The sequence below is a fragment of the Lissotriton vulgaris genome, unplaced genomic scaffold (assembly GCF_964263255.1).
Source record: "Lissotriton vulgaris unplaced genomic scaffold, aLisVul1.2 SCAFFOLD_1182, whole genome shotgun sequence".
Classification (NCBI taxonomy): Eukaryota; Metazoa; Chordata; class Amphibia; order Caudata; family Salamandridae; genus Lissotriton; species Lissotriton vulgaris.
Window position 1 is genome coordinate 151,960 of NW_028246755.1, and position 20,322 is coordinate 172,281.

The 20,322-nt window shown below is 43.3% G+C and overlaps 1 protein-coding gene across 1 annotated transcript in view; it reads left to right on the plus strand.

The window, feature by feature from the left end:
* Positions 1 to 299: 299 nt before the first annotated feature.
* Positions 300 to 20,322, plus strand: part of LOC147665752 (fetuin-B-like) — a 90,073-nt gene continuing 70,050 nt past the window's right edge. The window contains exons 1-4 of the mRNA XM_086949542.1: positions 300 to 644; positions 5,737 to 5,844; positions 12,174 to 12,261; positions 13,563 to 13,726. Of these exons, the coding sequence (XP_086805668.1) occupies positions 429 to 644; positions 5,737 to 5,844; positions 12,174 to 12,261; positions 13,563 to 13,726 (576 nt within the window). The 5' untranslated portion in view covers positions 300 to 428. The remainder of the gene's footprint in view (positions 645 to 5,736; positions 5,845 to 12,173; positions 12,262 to 13,562; positions 13,727 to 20,322) is intronic.

Genomic DNA, 20,322 nt, shown 5'->3' on the forward strand with positions numbered 1-20,322 from the left:
ATGTTTCATCAATGATTTTAAGAAAAACGCATACCTGCATTGTTGGTGTTAATTGACATAGTTACATGAAATGTGTTAAAAGACAAAAAAAGGCGCCAGGGCCCGAGACTGAGAACTCAGGTTGAATAGATTTGATGAAGCATTAGCCAAAAAAGTTTGGTACACTGACAGCAGCTGCTGGCCTTTTGCATGAAAGTGACCTGTTGCACAAAAGTTTTGACTTTAGCTAAACATCAAAGATCAATCATTTACTGCAAACTGTGCTGGTTCATCTCGGGTTAACGTCAAGGCTGTATTCACCTCTGATTAATGTGGGTGTATAAAAACAAGTCAACCTGAGCTGCATTTATTCCCATTAAGGGTTAGTCGTCAGGGTAGCTAGTTCAACAGCTGAGAGTAAAAGAACCCTCCTTCAGACTTTGAAGAACATGAAGCCCTTTGTCCCTTTTCTATGTCTCACACTGCTCTTCCTAAGCGGTGCCCTCAGCTCGGTGCCCCCCATCCCCCCCATGCCTCTAATACCCGAAGACTGCAACACTACAGTATTTCAAGCGGGTCTGGCCCTGGAAGAGATCAATAAAGACAGAGAAGAAGGCTATGTTTTCGGCCTTTACCGTGTAGCTGATGCCCACCGTCAACCTGTGGTAAGAAAATTAAAACTTTGTTTTCCTTATTGATCACCTTCAGGAAGTAGAAAGGCTGAAAAAACACTGAGAGGGGGGGTCTATGCAGCAGCCATCTTACTTGCAGTGCTAAGCAAGTTCATGAAGCCACCTTATCAGATAATGACGTGCATTTCTCTTATCCCGCTTAAGTGGGCGAGATTTGGAGGCGGGGGTAATTTTGCTTTTTGTGTCTTGGCTCAGGCATATGTGTTTTTATAAGTTCAGTTTAGAAGTTCATCTCAATGCATTTTGTTAGGTAGCTGAAAAAGTAACTATTTCCACTGCAAAATTACCTTCCATTCAACTTTTGATTGTTGGGACCATTAAATGTCTCATCGTTTTCCATCTTCATCAATCTCAATGTTAATTAATACAGTTGTTTCGCACATGCATAGTTATTTATTCTGTTTTCTACTAAAACTATTTTATTACAATTCCAAGAACAATGATAGAGGCACACAACAAGGTAAACGTGCAGTTATCTGTAAATTAAATAAAGGCCATCGATTAAATACCACCAAAACATTTCAGAAGAATAAAAAACCAAATTAAATACGTTTAATAACTAGCTACTTAGGTAATATACCGATTACATAGTGCTAATTACACAGATGTTCCATGTTGTGCCCATGTAGCCAAATTGGATGTCAGCCAACTTCATTGTCCTGGGTACAAAAGGGAGCAGGTTGAGTCCATTATGGCTCCTTTCAGCTCACAAACTGCACTGCTAGTCATCTTCTGATCTTTAACAGTTCCAGAAAGTGATCTGAGGGGGTTCTCAGGAGGGCTACCTTTTTAGTTTGCACTAGCCAGGGGGTAAGGGGAACTAATGGGCACTCCCTAACCATTGAGAAAAAGTTTCTCCAAAGGCACTCTCACCACTTTTGAAGCACATCTTGTTTGCTTTCCTGCAAACAATCCCACAGTGCACCTCAGTCCTAAAATCCAAAATGGGGAATCTTTCCTCCCTTGAGAAGAGTTCTTGTTTCCACCCAGAGTTTTGGCCAGTTAAATGACCAGTCCCCTCCCTTGTGCCCACTCCAAACCATTTCTAGGGGTAGCTCGCCCTCCCACTGGGTACAAAGTCAGCCTGGTTTGTGTGAACCCTGTGGCAAGGTTTTTCCTTCTTCATGTCTTACTTACACTAAACTATATATGGGCAGGTTTTACATTTGTCTCTTGCAAGTTAATGAAATTCCAGGGCCCCCCCAATTCTTCTTCCGGAGCTGATAGGGACCAGTTACCCCACACCCAGCCCCTCCTGTAATCAGGCATACGTAAATATTTATTAACAATCTAACTTCACCAATGACTTCAAATTAAATAAATATGAAAATAGTCTTTGAATGACTCTTTTTATCTGTTTCTTTTAAAACGTTACAGATTAAAGTTTATGCATCTGTTTGTTGATGTTTCCTAGGATTCAACTACAGCCATGCCAGTGAAAATAGTTTTGCGATATAGCTGGAGGTACATGTCAACCTTCATTTCGTTTATTGTTCAACTTGTAAATATCAGACACCCTATTTTGTGGGTGACAAGGTGTAAGTGGGGTGACAATAATATTTTTAAAAGCAGTGCTTCCCACCTGTCAAAAACTATTATTTTGACAAGTTTTACAGCAGGTTTTTTAGCTCCTTTAGGAGGGTTACACATGGTAGGCCTGAAACTACTTTACAGGCAAACCCTGTGGATTGTACCATAGGTGCTGCCTGTGGATTGTACCACAGGAGGCTTTTAACTTCCACACCCTGTGTTTACATCTTCCACCATACTTGGTCCTTGTATGCAAATTAAATATGTACATTGTGGAAAGCAAATTTAACACTGATTTAAAGGGGGGAACATGCACTTTGCTCTTGTTACTAAGGGCAAGGTTCACAGAGCTAAACAGACAGAAATACTAGGGTCCATAAAAGATGAAAAATCTGGTATGACAATGCAGAAAAGGCAGCTTGCTAGAGAGGATTGTACCCATTTCATAATTTGACAAAATAAATTCACCTACTGTTAGATAAAGAGCTCCTGCAGTGTGCCACCAATCTTCGCAGCACCTTATGTGTACCACCATGAATATCTATTATCAAATAATACACACAATGAGTGAAAAACTAATGAGGGGGTCAATATTTCATTTTAAACAAATCATGGATGTAATTTTATCAAATCAGATCCACTGCTAGGGCCCTTGCTTGGTATATTTATTCATAAATAAGACGGAAGGAAACATTGATTCCTCTATACGCCACCATGAACTGTGGGAGGTTGGAAGACGAGTTCTGATGAAAGAGAAAAAACATGCATCCAAAATTTTTAAAACAATTGCTTGGATATGTTTTAATGTGTTCTAATAGCAAAGAGAATATTTAATAATGATCAAAACAATAAAGTGTATCACATTTCAGGAGGCAAGTAGCCAGGGAATGCGGGATTACACATGACTTATATTACATATTTTTTAAGTGTTTGTTTTCTCTGTTTCTGAATACTATCCCATAGGGTTGTGAAATCAATAACATGGCAAATGATTGCTTGGTGGCAAATTTTTTTAGCTTTCTAGAGTAAAATCCATGTAAATTGTTTGTCCTTTGAGCCAATGTCAATACTAAACTGCAATGTTGAGGCATTGGCCAAACCTGTGTCTAACAATGTATCTTCAGTATAAATATGAATTGTATTTGAAGTTTGTATCCCCCACTCCAAGGTGCGACACAGGTTTATTCTTGCCCATGTATTAAGGAACTTCCGTATCTGTCTATCTCTATTAGATCGGGCACTGGAGTTCTCCTTCCAAATACTGGATGTGGAAAAGGCATTCAGCAAGGTCAAATGGGTCAATTTGTAGGCTTTGCTCACTAATTCTTGCTGTAGCTGTTTAGAGGGATGGTAGTGAGTCTCTATGAGTGCCCATTGGCACCCCTTATAAGCAATTTGCCATTTCAGGGGGATTCTCTATAGATGTGGTAGCCACCAGTGCTACCACCTCTTCCCTTTGGTTTTTGCGATGTTAATCGAGATATTCATGTCTCAGATGATGGGACATAGCAGAATACTATAAACCAGTGGCTCTTAACCTTTTGACTTCCATGGACCCCCAGTTAATCACTACTGGATCTCGGGAACTGCCACTGAACAATTATTGGAAGCCAGTGACCCCATACTGAGTCATTACTGGAAGTCGGTGACCCCAACCTAAGCATTTTTGTTGACTTGAACAACAAAATAATACACAAAAAATACAAAAATAAACATTAATCTAAGAAACACACAAATACTGAAATATTTCCTTTAATTCTCAAACACATATAAAAAAAATAAAAAAAATTATGGGAAAGTTGGAGCTTTTCTAAAGTCAATTGAGGCCTCTCATCATCCATACTGTATTCTGTTTGATGTATTTGTACTGCTGCCACAAATCAATCTGAGAATACTAACTTAGGGGCCTATTACGATTGTGGTTTTTCCGCATCCTCCGGGCCGGCGGAAGCCACCGCCGGCCCGGAGGATGCGGAAAAACCGCAGCGGACCCATCAAAGTCCCACTGCCACATTAGGATGGCTGGTGGGTCCTGGTTTCCGTCCGCAGCTTTTCCGCCGCGGTTGGCTTACAACTGCGGCGGAAAAGCTCTAATATGGTGACGGTGTCTCTTAGACACCGTCAGCCATATTAGGATGGGCTGTTAAAAATGCTTTTCCGCGGCGGCTTTTCCGCCGTGGAAAAGCATGTGTAACTTCCGTGCGGGGGCCCGTGCGGGCCCCCTGGGTGAAGGGGGGGTGGGGAGTGCACATGGGGGGGTACCTATGGTACCCCCCTGCATTTGTATGCAGAAATCGGCAGGCACCGCAAGGTGCCTGCCGCTTTCTGCATACAAATGCAAAGTATGCATTTTTACCATTGCGGCGGATGCAGCATGAAGCCGCAACCGCCGCAATGGTAAAAATAGAGGACGTGACCGCCAGGGTGGCGGTCACATCCTAATTGCACAGGAGGGAACTCCGCAGGCCATGCGGAGGTTCCCTCCTACTCTATGGTGGCGGACGGACTCAGGTCCGTCCGCCATCATAATCGGCCCCTTAATTTTTAGCCGCCAATTTCAAACTCCCTCACATTTACAGCACATTTTAAATGTTCAATTTTACATTTTGCTTTTTTATTTATATAAATGTTATTAATCTGTTATATTATTTAATTTTCTGAGCAGTCACGGACCCCCTAAGTAGGATCCACAGGTTAAGAACCACTGCTTTAAATTATTTAAATATTGGCAAGTCCAAATCTCCAAGGAGCCGATTTGCAAAGTAATACCACAGGAGTACTCCTTTAAGTACTGATAGGTATCTTTGTGAATCTGTGGAGACATTCACTCCCAATTTAAAAAAGATGAAAAAGGACACTGTCCTTTCTATTCATGTAACTAGTCTGTGAAAATTAACTGAATAATCCCATTTTATTAGTTGTTTTGGGGTAATTATCAGATGTGTGTAAGTGTAAAAGCCTACTACAGGAGTATTACTTCATACCTCTAATTGCCTTTTTGAATCTGCTCAGAGTGTAATTTTGACCTGCTATTTGAGTGTCATCTTCCATAGCTTACATGGGTTTTGAAGTATTTAATGGTTGTTACCAGGTACACCCTAGACTGGTGTCCTATCTTCCAGTATTTCTTGTGTCAACAACCCTTGCTAAAGGGGCGTGCCTTGTGGGACCGAGTGGCATGCTCTTATAACCTCTTTTTAATGAATTTTCAATTAAGATCTTTTGAGCTTTAAAGAAACTAATGCAGATAACTACTTTTCCAATAAATGATTCCATAGTAATTTTGTTATGATTACTATCAACATAAGATTCGAAGTAATCACCATGAAAAATATGTGGAATGCATCAGCCGTAACTGGGTATCCACTAATTATATCACCTATTACCACCTTGGCCCTATATATTGCCTAATACCATGTGGAAAAGTAATTACCACTGGCGGTCAATGTTATGAGTTTCAAGAACTGAGTGGTTTATTTGATTCAACATTTTTACCCTCCGTTTATAAATAAGCTCCATGTTCCATGTTTTTTAGGGTGCTGGAAATATCTATTATTTCACGCTTGATGTGCTTGAAACAGAATGCCATCTTATAAGTCGAAAGAGCTGGAAGGATTGCAACCTCACACCCTTAAATTACGCAGTAAGTACACGGAGTGCAAAATTTAAAGCAGACTGTACGCTTCACATAAGAAGTATTTGAAATACAATAGAATACAAATAGAGTCCAAAGTCTGAGATTTCTTGACAATTCAAAATATTACATTTCTTTTGGTTAAGACAGTTATAATATGTTTAAAAATAGATAGACATGCCACCATCAAACTAACTTTCATGCCATAGTCTGTAAACCTCCCATGAATGTCTTTTGTCCAACTTGTGCAAGTAAATTCTGTATTCCACCTGTTAGCAAGTGATTCATTAGTTGTGTGGCCTGCACTAGTGTCCTCCACTGGGTACCAAAAACACCATTGTAGCGCTTGGACTTTCATAGGGAAGCAGAGCAGTCCAAGGCCTACTTATGGGCGGTTGTGTGGGCTGCTCTGCTTCGCTACCCTATGACAGTCAAGCACTACAATGGGGTGTTTTGTTACCAGTGGAGGACAAATGTAGACCCATTATTTGTGCAGGCCACACAACTAATGACTCATTTTCTAACATTGGTGTTCAGCGGCGAGATACATAGTATCCCATTCTGGTATGCATTGATAGCATTTGCCACATATTACCTATGCATTAATGGGCAAATATTGGAGAGCAAGGCTCTGAGAATGGTTCAAAGGTTTAGTCATGTGAACTAAAGGTATGAGAAAGGAAAGCCCCTGGACCCTACCCACACATGTCATGTGAAGAAATGTAGGCTCAATGTTTAAACTGTGTTGTTATGACTGGTTTGCATTCACAAAGGGTGGGATGTCGGGGATAGGCTTGCAAAGAGTGTTTCCATAAAGTTGTTCCAGGCCATAGTGTACGCTTTGAACCCTAACACTACACACACTAGGCCTGCATGAGGAGGATATTCTTCTCTAGAGGTTTAGGGAGAGCAACTGATACCCACACCACTGATTGGGGTGTAGGGGTGGACCCTACTTTGTGGGGTGAGGGAGGTGATTAGGGGGACAACAGTGGGAGGAGAGTGTGACAAAGTAGCTGTTACCATGGTTCCCATAGGTTATATGGTGGTGAGGGTGAACAAACAGGTGTGGCCAATGAGGTGGGTGGCCCTAAAGGAGGGAGGTTCTCAAAATAGGAGGTATAGTGGTAGCCTTAGGTTTCCTAGGTGGGCTAAGTAACTGACCCTGAGGAGATCTGAAAGGAGGTGATGGAGGAGGGTTAGTAGTGAACCCTGATGTATCAGGGCAGGGTAGATGGTTATCCCAGGAAGCGGTGTTGATTTGAACCTGAGGAGGTGACTGGCACAGTGCCTGGCCGAGTGACCACTAAGGTAGGTCCTGTTTGGGGCACTCTGTGCAGTAGATGAGTGACAGGCTACAGATGCAGACCCCTGCCTGGTGCCCTGTAGGTGTACACGCCCTGAGATGTCTCCCTGGGGCCCCTTAAGGTGGCAGTTTGGGGAGGTATTATCATAACAAGATGCAAAAGGCAGGTCCGCATGTGTTGGTGCAGTTCGCTTTCACCCTGAGCCGGGAGGGGCCTATCTTAGGTGAAGGGACACTGTGCATCAAGCTAAGTTGAGGTAGCCACTGCTTTCCCCGGCAGTAAATGAGGGACAGGCTGCAGAGGACTGTGCCCGGCAGACCTCTAAAGGTCGAACTACTCAGAAGCCAGGTGGGACCTATCTTAGGTGAAGGGACCCTGTACTACAGACTGGGGTGGTGCAGGACTACCAGGAATATTCAGGGTTCCTTGACGGTCTCCTGAGGCTCTGCTGGGAGACCAGGGAGGGTCCAAAGAGGTGGGCATGGCTGAAACTGGCCGAAGGCTCATGGGCTCTCCAAAGGCACTCAGAGAGGGGAGCGCATTCTCCCAGAGAAAAGGCTGCAGAGGCCCTGTTCTCCTAGCAGAGAACAAAGATAGGGTCTAGGAGGCTCATTATGATGGCAGGAGGACACCACTGCTGGGCCGGCGGTGAGGTCTGCCGTCCCTGCGGATCGCGATTCTCTCACCGCCAGATTACGATGTCGGTGGGATTCGCACCGCGACCGCGGTGGAGGCAAAGCCTGTCCGCCGCATAACCGCCACAGGCAGTTGTTACGATTGCCCGGCGGAGCGGTCTGCATCCATAAAATGGTGGCGATGCCGAGCAAGCACCATCCGCCAAAATATGATGAGGTCTCCAGCCAGCCTTTCCACGGAGGTGCAACTGCCGTTGAAAGGCAGGCGGAGTTTGCTTTTGGGGGCCCGTTGCGGGCCCCCTTGTGTTATGGGAGGTGAAGGTGCATTGGGGGCGTACCCATGGTACCCCCCACATTTCACTGCACCAAGTGGCAGGCACAGTGTAGTGCCTGCCACGTAGTGCAGTGAAATGCACGACATGCTCTATTTGACATTGCGGCGGTGCTGCTGTCAGCAGCCACCGCAGCAATGTTAAGAGTGCCGCACAAGACGGCCGCGGTGGCGGTCCCATCATAGTGGGGTATGCGGGACCACCGCATGCATGGCAGAGGGTCCTGGTTTACACCTCCATGGTGGATGGAGCCATTCCGTCCACCATCGTAATGAGCCCTCTAGTTTCCTGGTGTGGTTTCCATGTTGAACTACCAACGGGGAGTGAGCTGCAGGCTGACTGACGAGGTACCTTCAGTGTTCCTCCCCTAACACTGCCAGTGTGGGGGTGAGGCCAGTCTGAGATCCAACCAGGGAGTCAGGCTGTACTTTCTTTATAGAAGACGGTCATCCAGAAAGGGTGGTGGCAGCTAAAGACCCCAGTGGCATGCTGTGGGTGAAGGTCCAAAAGAGTCTGCTTCTTCAAGATGCAGGGACCCAGAAGAAAGAGGGTTCTGGGTGGAATATTCTACAGAAGGGGACCCATCAGTGACCCAGGGGATAGGTTCTAGACCTATCCAGTGTGGAGGCACCATTGCTGAGGCACTGTACCCTTGTCCAAAAAAGTGAGAGGGGTATAGTGGTGCATGGCTAAGTAGGCCTAGTTCTGCTCAGTCCATTGAGACAAGTAATGACCTAGCTGCATCTAAGCTAGCACCAGGAGGGTTCATAGTGCAGTCTGGGGTCCCTGTAGGGATAGGTGGTCTCATGGCTGGGTGAGGTAGGTGGTCTTAGCGGTCAACAATCAGCGTAAGGCATCTGAGGAAGAGGATAACTGGCTGCCAACAGGCAGACCACTTGCGAGTAGGGTGTCTGGTCAGAGCCCCTCTTCGCTAGATATCACTGACTAGGTGAAGAATACTCATGCATAGTGACTACTTCTTCCCCGTTAGATTCAGCTGGCTGTGGTGCAGCATGTGTAAGAAGGTGGTTGTGACCATCTAATCGGCCCGTAATTTTTACATTTTGATCACCTGGAATTTGACCTTTTACTCTGGGTGAGCCACATAACCTATCAAAGTAAACTCATGGTAAAATGGACTGCACATGCTTACTGCCAGTGTCTGTCTCATAACATAAGGCCGCTGCTTCTCAGTAAGGATAAGAGGCGCTTGGCTGGTTACACATGAACTGCATGAACACACATGTGAGCGTTGCACATGGGTGACTCCTGTGTGCGGAGCCCAGGAACTGTGCACAGGGAGCCTCCGCAAGAGGTACTCTGCAGGGTTGGGTATTGCGCTGGGAAACCCCTCGGGGTACCTATGTGCATTATAAGTCTGCCAGATAAATATTGACTTGGGATAAGCCTTATAATGTTGGTATAGACAGATGGGGAAAGTCAACGTGTTTTACTGTCTGGTCTTCCAGTGACCCTCCATTATACACTATGTGAGGACTGTTTTAGCGTGCAGCTCCTCTCCCCTTGGGTCTGCAGACACCAGGGCCATACCAATGTACAGTGTAACCTGTGGTGAACCGCATAGTATTGGGAAAATTATAAATGTGATACTCTGCTCTTGAAGGAATGTTTTTATTTTGTGTTATTTCCACTAAAAGTCATTCTTAGTATGCGAATCACTCCGACCAACATCAACATTTCTTCTTACAAATTACTTGATTTAAATAATGAGAATTCTGGTGATTAAAACTCGTGATTAAAACTCGTGATTAAAGTTTGCATGCTTTATTGTCAGTATTAAGCACTCTCAGTCATGGTTATATGTAATTATTGCATTTATTCCTATGATGAAATGCTTGTTGAGATAATGAGGCTGTCAGCCTATTGTTTTGGTGCCAATATTAAGTGCTCTTAGTTGTGTGTGTGTAATAAATGTACTTTTCCTTTTTCAAAAGAAAAAGCACAGACTGGACAATCATTTTTTGAATGTCACTGTTGTGTATCTGTCAATAGTGATAACTAGCCCACACCACCTCCCTTGAGTAGGCCATGGGCTGCTCTGCTTCGCCTACCTATGAGAGTCAAGAGCTACAATGGGGTGTTTGGTTCCCAGTGGAGGACAAATGAAGACTCATTGCTTGTGCAGGCCACACAACTAATGACTCATTTTCTAACACCACCTAAAACAGCGTTTTCTCTTAACATTGTGCAAACCACTGTAAAACAATAACAACACCACCCTATCATCTGAGTACTATGTACGATTTCCATCACTAATTCAAGATATTTCTTTGGAAAGTTAAAAAAAAATACATATGATCTCAACACCATTTAATCAATTCAGAAGCACATTGCATATTTACAATACAAATTTTATAGTTCCACAAATTTCAAAGCGCTGTTCACTTGAAGTGCAAGTAATGCTGAAGTCTGCTAGCTGTTCAATCAAATTAATCACAAACTGAAAGAAGCTTCCTCTTCCTGGTTCTTGGGTAATGAACCAAAATGTGACCTTGCCTGTAACATATAGAAGTTTCTCACAGTATACAAAATATATCTACAACGTCGGAGCTAGGCAAGATAATGTTTTAAATATGTACTTAGCAACATGTCCTACAGTATCCAAGAATACAATGAACACGTCACTTGAGCTGATCATCACAGAAGCATACACCTGCATATACATGCATCAAAGGCACACCCTTTCATTTAGCTCTTCTGAAGAGCAAAAAGGGAAAGCAAGCTAGCAAGTTTGCTTATTTTAAAACTGTTCATGCAATCAATGACTACAGTATTACTTTAGAATCATCAAAACCATATTACAAAATTGAAAAAAACAACAACATTCACAGCATTTAAAAATGAAATATAGCCAACGCCTTAGAAAATCTGGGCCTTTGTGTCCAGGTCTCTAGAGATTGATGTACGAAAATAATTCCAAAATGTTATATTAGTACATATCATATGGGGGTACTCCTGCAGGACTGAAATAACTAAGACAGAAAACTAATTCTTAAGACTGCTGCTAGCTTTACCATCCAGCACACCACTCCTGCCGCTAAGGCTTGACTTGGGACTTAGGCCCATTAATGAGGAGCTAGCGCTCAAACCCCTAAGGTTTTGGCGTAGGTTCTGGGTGACTCCGGAACTTGCACACTATAGGCAGGAACTTATAGAAGTACTAAGCCTCCCTGGAGCAGGGAAAATTCCCTGGCTCAGATTCATAAAGAATGAATCCGCAAGAATAGGACTACCCGCCCTCTGGTCTGATCCAGAGAAAGGTTCCAATATGATTACTCTAAAAAATCTTACGAAGATCTATTGTGAACATAAACATGCTGCTGCTTTGTCTAACTCCTTAGTCGGCACTTTAACTGTTTCTTTTTTAACTGTCAAAGATTTTTATCACTTCGAACAATTTATGGATGAAATTTACCCTTTAGCAAGAAAACTGTATAGACAATGGAGAAACTGTGTTCTACCTTTGCGAGCCTTTAGTAGCAGGTGGTCATCGCCAGCTTTGGAAAATTGTCCTGGTTGTAACTGTGACAGGGAAAATGATCTGCACGTTCTCTTCTTTTGTCCAGCTTACCATAAGTACAGGAAGTATTGGCTTGTACCCCTTTGTAAGAATTTGGGTTTTTTACACTGTATGTATGCTTTTAGAGTCTTAAAAACAGACACATCCAGACCTATTGTTTTTGCTGTTTCTCAATTTTTGGTAGCAATGTGGCACAAGCGAAGGCTTTTAATTCCCAAAACCTGATTGGGACTATGACATGCATTTCTTAGAGCCTTGTCTATAGCATTGTTTTTTACTGTATTCACTTTTATTATTGCCATATTGCTCCCTACGGGGAATTTTTGGGGAACTTTTGTATTCTTGCTATAGTGATTTGAATTGACAACCATGAATTTTCTTTTTTACTCTTATCTTTTATGGCAAATTGCCGAAATAAAGATTTTATGATGATGACCTATCAAAAAAAGAAAAGAAAAAGGTGTTCAAAATCAAAAGAAAATATTTATGTTCTATGCCTAACTTGCCAAACCTTTATTTCCAGGTTTATGGACAGTGTAAAGCTATCCTCTATCTGAGTTTGCCTTGGAGGAGAGTCAAACTGTACGGTTATACCTGTATCATCAACCGAGGTATGCTTTTGTTTCTGTTATGGACTATGTATATTATATGTTATGCCTCTTTATTGTTGATGTAGTCCTTGGAGTGTTAAGTGTGTCATATGGAATGCGTGTTGCTCTGATGTCCTGCGAGCAGTTCGAGAGAAGCTAGCCCAGTGCTGGCTACGCTGGTCTAGATGGATGCATTAAAGAGAATGAAACCCCTGTCATGTGATGTACTTTCTTAACACGGGTGCCTAGTTGCAAGCATCCACCATGAACCCTGTCTGAGGTGATATTGTTGTTGTGCCTGTGCGGAAAATAGAAGAACTGAGCCATAACTGTGATTGTGCTGCCGTGGCTAACGCCTCCTCTAGTGAAGACTAAGGACTATATTTAAATTTACGGTCAGCAACACCTCTTTGTAACCAGGGGGACAGTTGTGGCTGTTTGGTGCGCGTGTACCTGTTGTTAGTCCTGGAATCTGTCATTGATGCGAGGTCTGGTGCATTACCCCAGCACTTGTGCGAGACGTAGTGCAGCACTATTCCAAAAATGTGGATGAAGCTGGCAGGAGGAGCGCATGCAGGTGCTCATGAAATGTAACACATACATTAAGCATGCCCTAGCTGCAATATTTTTGTTCCATGTCGGCGTAGGCAGCGGGGAGTGTAGACGAGCTCCAGTGGTCACAAAACAGGAAGCAGTATTAGAATTGTAAATGTGGCGCATTTGAGATGCGCTCTAGTGTTGCAAAGTTGAGGAAGTGAGCAACGTGAGCCAATGATCGTGTTTGGCATGTGGAGTAATTTTGAAGCAATCCCTCAGACTTGTAGCTGTTCTGCAGTGGAACGCATTGAAGTGTTACCTTAAGAGAACTTTAAGGCACTATGAGGAGTGTGTTGAATTTTTAGGCACAAAGTTAACTAATTAGTTCACATCCGGGGAGCAGTTGGAGAGAACCTTGCCTAGTGCCAGCTGTGCTGTTATGGTGGATGCATTAAAGAGAGTTAAACTCCTGTCACTGCGTGATGTACTCTCTTAACAGTTCCATTTCAAGATGTCGTCTGGATGTATACGATTGACCATGAACGCCATTTTGAGATGGTAGTGGATTAAATCCAATCTCAATAAACAGTAAATATAATGCTTAGTAACTTGACATGTGAACTAAACTCTAACTCTGCTGACTGCTATATCTTTACCTTTTGCCATTGTAGCATGATCTATACATGAGAAATGCATGTATTGTAATGCCAACTATACAAATTGGCATAATGTAGCATGTGTACTGCAGCTGAGAAAAAATATAATAGTTTTTTCCTCCTCCACAGTTCCGTTATCTTTAAATGCCTCAATATGTAAAGACTGCACCGCTTTGTGCGAAGATCCTGCTTTCTACGAACCACTAGCTGATAAAATGGTTGCAAAATACAACAAAGAAAGTAATAACACTCATTACTACAAGGTGTATGTGGCAGAATTCGCATACATGGAGGTAACTACAAAATGTTTTCGCACTAGACCACAAAAGGTCATACATTCTTCAGAACTGTTATCCTGTTTTACAGGATACATTATTTATTTTTCATGTGTTTGTTATTATTCTGTAGTATTCGTAAGACATTACCTACTGCACCTGCGAAACTCTCACTGTACTTTAGGATGTGAACAGGCATACATGAGAATCATAGCAACTCCAGAGGGGTGAGATTAAATGGGTATTAAATGTTTTTTCAAAGCTCTGGCTTATCAAAAATAAATGTAGATTGTTCCCTGCTCTGGCAGCTTAGATACAAAAAGTGCCACCACAGCCCTCTCCAGCCAGAAGGAAGATGTCAGGGAAGAGATGGGTGCAGGACCACAAGCTGCAAAAAGTTGAATATTTGAAGAGTTTGACTTCCAGCAGTTATGATGCTCTGCTACAGAGGTTCCTTGGCGCAAAGTGGAGGGACTTAAACCACAGGATGCCAATAAGGTTGAACAAGAGTTTGTGTAATGTAATCATATTCCTTCAAGTTTAATAGAAGTACAGCACTGATCTGAACATGCTGTAATCTGTGCAAAACCCACACAATCTTTGAAAGATAAAGGAATTTGTCATAAGCCATCCCTTAGGAAACACATACAGCTGCATCCACCAATCTGCTGGGGAAAAGAAAGAACACTTTGTATTTATTTTGACTGTGTTGAAGTAGAGTTTTTGACACTACTCCAATATAAGGTCATTAGGAGAGATGATCAACAGGAAAGCACAGGTTTCTCACAACAGTGCTCGATGACTACTCATTGTGGCCAAACATTCATCCTGCAAAGAGGTGCTTTTTTTCTTCAACAATATTATGGACTTTGTAGAGCTCATTTTTAAGAACTTGCTAGACAGTGATTTCGAACTTTTTGACAGAATGGTGGTCTGATATATAGAATGGTAAAAATTCCTCATCCTTGACACTTGGAATCAATTGTGTATAATTAGTGGTAGCTGTGTAGCCCAATTCCAAGGGCTATACCAGTATCTAAAGCTTAATTTATAGGTCTGATAAAGGAGGACTAGATGCTGTCAAAGACTGCAGATAAATCTATTAAAATAAGTAGCCTCCCAGGTTCCACCCCCACCATCCTTTGTGGTGTTGCCTCTTCTTTATAGTGTGGTACCAAACCACTTGGAATAGTATGTTATGTTTTTATTTCAACAGGAGCTATTGAAGCAGCTTTATCATTCTCATTATTTCGAGAAAAGAACAGGGAGGTGGCTCACTCATTGTATATCTTCCTCCTTCAGTGAAAGATGGTTGACAAGAATGGTCCATATTTTCCTAGTAGTGTATTCTTGGATACCTGACTTACAGGTAAACCTGACTGCACTAAACATCTGGTCCTGGTCCTGAATTTCACAAGGAGTAGCCAAGGGATCTGACATAGTAAGAAGATGCCATGGACCAAAGAAAAAAGAAGGGCCTTTTCTGATAGGAAGGCTATGAGTATGTTCCACAAAAAGAATGGGTTGTATGTCACGACATCCAATACAAAAATATCAACCTACACACATATCTACTCCATAAATATCAGCTATGAATATATTGTCAAGTACATGGAAGGAAGTATGGATCTAAATTTCCATCTTCACTTCTACTTACCTTGACAACGTAATGACGCCGATATTGTGGTGTCAATTTGGTTGTAGGTTAATAGTAAAATATCAATATTGCGAATCCCCATGTTGCAATGTGGACTCGATATTCTGTAATTCATTAAAGTAAAATGTTTTCCCTAATTAAACATACATACGCCTGGGATGGATTGCCAACCCATATATTAAAATCACCTAGGACTATCAAGTGGTTAAAAATAGTGACGTGGTACAAGCATTTTTTTGAGGTGGCCCATAAACACAGACGCAGGTTCCTTGGAAACGTAAGGGAGGTTATCGGGGATGCCAGTTGCCACATGTAAATGTAAAAAAAAAATCATGAGCCCAACAATCCTTGACTTATGTAGTTTAGGAGAAGATACATAGTAATTCAGTACTGTGGTCTAGAAGGAGATCTCACACGATGAATCATTTTTTATAGCTGACTGAGCACTTAGAAAGAAGGATTTAAACTTCCCAATTAGATTGATGTGACACTAGATGCTTTTTTAAACATCAAAGGGGGAGGGTTGCAAAAGTTGTCCTCTCAGAGGGCAGTAATATTGGAACCATGTAGGCTATCATTGTGGGTGGCCTCTTAATTCCTTTGGGGCTGTTTAGAGCAATAACAGCCCCATTGGAACCATGCGAACAGTGTAGCTCTGTTAACATTTGTCCAGAGATTATGAAATCCTTGGGAATGAAATCTAGAATTACCAGTTTGCCTGGATATTCCTGATTTCTTAGTGGTTACTCATGGTCCAATTCATAAAGGCTTGACTTTTCTCCACTCTGAGTTGCCAGGACCCCTGGTATTGAAAACCCTGTTGTACAGGAAAATCTTGCCCTTTTCCCAGGCCACTTGCAAAAACCATTAAATGTTGTTTTTCACTAGTGTGACTCTCTCGTAGGATAACATTGGGGCATGGGTGGTGTTCCCATATGGGCTCTGGGGGCTACACCCACTCTACTGTTTCCCTAAATAGCTTAAAACAATTTTTCTAAGGAAGAACAGTCCACTGAAGCAGCACTCAAAAACACTCCCTCTTAGTCACACTGTTTTTCTTCCTGGACCTCCTTTGATGCTGCACATGCACAGCTACCAGCAGACAGATGCCATTAATCACCATTTACTGGGCTGACGACCTCACAGCCCTGATGCATGTGAGGTCATCAGCTCAGCAAAGCTATTGCCTCATAGGATAAACTCCACCGCCTGATGACTGTTAGCCCTTAGGCGCTCTGAGTACAAGCCATGTAGTTGAAGAGGCTTCACATCAGTCAGGGGCTGGAGCTAACCATTCCTGCACGTTCACACTTCATCATGGGGGAAGGGGGGGTTGGGCCAACAAACCTTACTGACCACCACCTCTTCCTGTGACAAGTGGTGAAAGGGAGGGCTTGAGGGCTGCAGGCGGCAAGCAGGACATTGGCGTCTGCGCGGTATATCCCCACAAGTTTTCAAGGTGCTATATTAAGTGTCAAACTTCCTGTGCTTGAGAGGAGGCACCCACGCTTTCCCTCCATGTTACTTCTGGCAGTGGAAACCGACAGAGACTAGAGAGGAGTAAAATAAGGGGACTCGCCAGATATGAATTTTACCAGACAGGCAAGCCGGCAAAACAGAAAGACCGGGTGAGCTTTCCTTTTGTAATTTCAAGTGGCTGAAATGTTTCATGGCTATGTGTGTGTGCGCCAATGACCTGGTTTATGGATCTTTCACCACATCTTCCTACTGACCCAGAGAGGAGCTTGTTAAAACATGTTACATGAAGTGCACTATTAATGTGATTTCAAAACGGGGATGCTTGCAATACATCTTTAAATCCTAAGAGGGATAGGGTGACAGACACCCTTCTTTGGATTGACCCCTGAGAAGTACTGTAAGAGGTTCAGGGATAGCCACGAATTCCTAAACCATTCTTGGGTGGAATGCTTGGAATATTCGAGCAAGGCACTGCATGGCTGTGTGAGTGGCAGTAAAGTTGACACATATGTTGGGATGTACAGATGAATCTTGAGGGGGCACATGCTCAATACTTGTTTAACAGAACATGTGCCAGTACCTAGTGGACAATAAGCTCAGTGACCCAGGGAGCTTACTAAGGTCACAGACTTCTGAGTCAGTACCAGAGTGACCAAGAAAGCTTCTGTGGTCTGGGGGGACACCCAAAAGGGTGGTATGGTTTTCTACCAGAAAACGGAGGGGAGAGCGAAAATTAGGAAGGAGTTCCCCCAATACCCCAAACTAACTTACTGGGGAAAGGGACCCAGCCCTATTCTGACCAGAGAAAAGGATATGCAGATATGAACATTGATAAGTCAGCCTAAGTGTTACCAGTGTTGGCATACCAAGGGTGATGCAAAGAGCCCCCCCCAGTGGATTCTTACCCCTGCGTTGGCCAGTGTAGCACTTGGGGAGAAGATAGCCACAGTTATTGCGGGAGAGACAGCTCTGGTTACCCTAGTGTCCCTAGGTGGCAAAGAAATGGTGTCCATAGCCCACATGCCTTCTGATACTTTCAAGTACAGGCAGTGGGTCACCATCAATGTAAAGAGGTTGGAGTCTGTGAGTTACACAGGAGTCAGCATGACTATTGTCAGATGCCATCTGGGGTCCCCAGAGCAGGTGATACCTAGTACATTCTACCAAGCTGTAGTAGCAGACAACTGTGAGGGCTAGAACCCACTGGCTCTGGTTCCCTTTGAATGGAGGACTCTCAGGTTCTCTTTGTGTAGCTGTGAGCCCTGCTATGCCTGTGGATTTTTTGCTTGGGAATGATCTGAAACACAATGCATGGAAGGGCGTGGAGCTGAGATCACACCCAGAAATGTTGGGTTACCTGAATGGGTCTGTATGTCCACAAGGTCCATAGCTGCCCAGTAGGAGAGTCAAGGAGACCTGAGCCTGGAAGAATGGTCCAGGCAGCTGTCAAGAAATGGAAGAGCAGGCCCTGAATCTCCAACAGTATAGGAGGATGGTGAGCTGGAGGAGGCCACTTCGAAGCCTACCAGGAAGGACATTGCCGCCCTTGGAGACATGACTGAGCTTGCTGAATGGCAAGTAGAGGGGCAGCCAGTAAAGAGTTCTATAAGACACGGAAGGAGTGCCCAACCCTAGAGGGCGTGAGGTGGCAAGCTAAAGCCTAGGCAGCTGGTGACACCTCTGGAGATCAGCTCATCTCTTATAAGAATTACTTCCTGTATAGTGAGCCTAAAGCGCCTGTGCATGGGGCAGCCAGTGTGTTTGTGGTCTCTCAATAATATAGGGGCTTCCTAATAGGACTGGCTCATACAATACCCTGGCAGGACATCTGGCACAGGACAAGAACTTTGCCAGTCTTGCCTCCCACTGTTATGGGCCCCGGATGAAGTTATCCTCACATATATTCTGCAGGACATGTCTCACCTGCTAGGCCACTGAGAAAACAGGGAAACAGCCTAAGGCTCCCCTGAATCCCTTACCTGTCACTGGCACCCCCTTTGAGAGAGTGGGCAAGTACATTGCTGGATCCTTGAACCCCAAAACTGCCTTAGGCAACATGTTTATCCTGGTTTTGGTGGACCATGCCACTAGATACACAGTGGTAATCCCTCTGAGGTATGTGACTGTGCCTGCAGTAGCTAGGACCCTGATTGGGATTTTTACCCCAGTAGGGTTCTCCAAGAAAAAGGTACCCAACAGGGGCACAAACTTCATGCCTGCCTTCAAGAAGACCATGTGGAAAGAGTGTGGAGTAACCTCCACGTTCTCCAAAGATCCAACAAGACCCTAAAAAGCATGATTATGGGCCTGCCTAAGCCTATGAGGTAGAAATGGGATGTCATCTGGCCATACCTGATCTTTGCCTGCAGGAAGGTATCACGGAAGGGAGTTGGGTTTAACCCATTCACACTTCTGTATGGACACCCTGCTAGGGGACCTCTTAGTCTGGTAAAGGATGATTGGGAACAAGCTTTCCCCACTCCTCCCAGGATGGGGTTAGTAACATTCTAGCCCTCAGAAAGGCTTCTGAGAACTTGGAAGCTAGCAAGGGAGTCATGAAACTCTTGTGTAACCCAAAGGCCACTCTGGTAGAGTTCCAAACTTGCCAGAAGGTATGAGTTTTGGAGTCAGTGGAGCCGAAGGCCCTACACGACTGTTGGACAGAGCTTTTTACAATAGATTTGCCCCTCTGGAAGGCCTGGAAGAGTGTGACTGAATGTGTGGCAATCTGTTTGAAGGAAGGGAGTTGAGTCAAAAAGACCTGATGAATCAGAGCGAGACTGGGTTAAAGATATCTGACACTGTGAGGGTTAAGTTCATGACATGGAACATCACAGGATTAAGGCAGAAGTTGGGGAATGCAGATTAGTGTGGTTTAGAGGACAACCAGGATATAATATGGCTGGAAGCAGATACCATGAATTTGACATGATAGAAGAACAAGCATATTCTAATTCTTCTACTGCATGAATTGACAAGACTTGAATGTTTTGTATATACCAAAGAAGTGATGAATCTCATGCATAATTTAAATCCCTTAAGAAGTCCTGTGTGGTCGAAACGCATCAGGTACTGGATTTTATCTCCTATTCATTGATGTATTTTTTCCTGAGAAGAAATTAATAAAGAACGAATGAAGAAAGAAAACCACAACATCTACTTTGTTTATTAGTTGCATACATATGCATTGTGATTACTGTGATTGTTAATGAAAATACTTTTGCTGATTTTTTTATGCACTTTATACAATATGTTTGCTAATTTTGAGTGCTGAACCATTGTCTGCTATTTTGCCTTGGAAAACTTTCCATTTGGAGTAGAGAAGGGTCGTACTCCAAGGTTCTTTGCACCATTAAAATATCATACTTTCATCCCATAATAATATTGTTAGCAAGTGTGGTCTTCTATTGCCTCAACCCCTCTATCTTTTGTAACATGGGAATGAGCTTAACAGACTTTTAGTAATGAGGAATCTAGT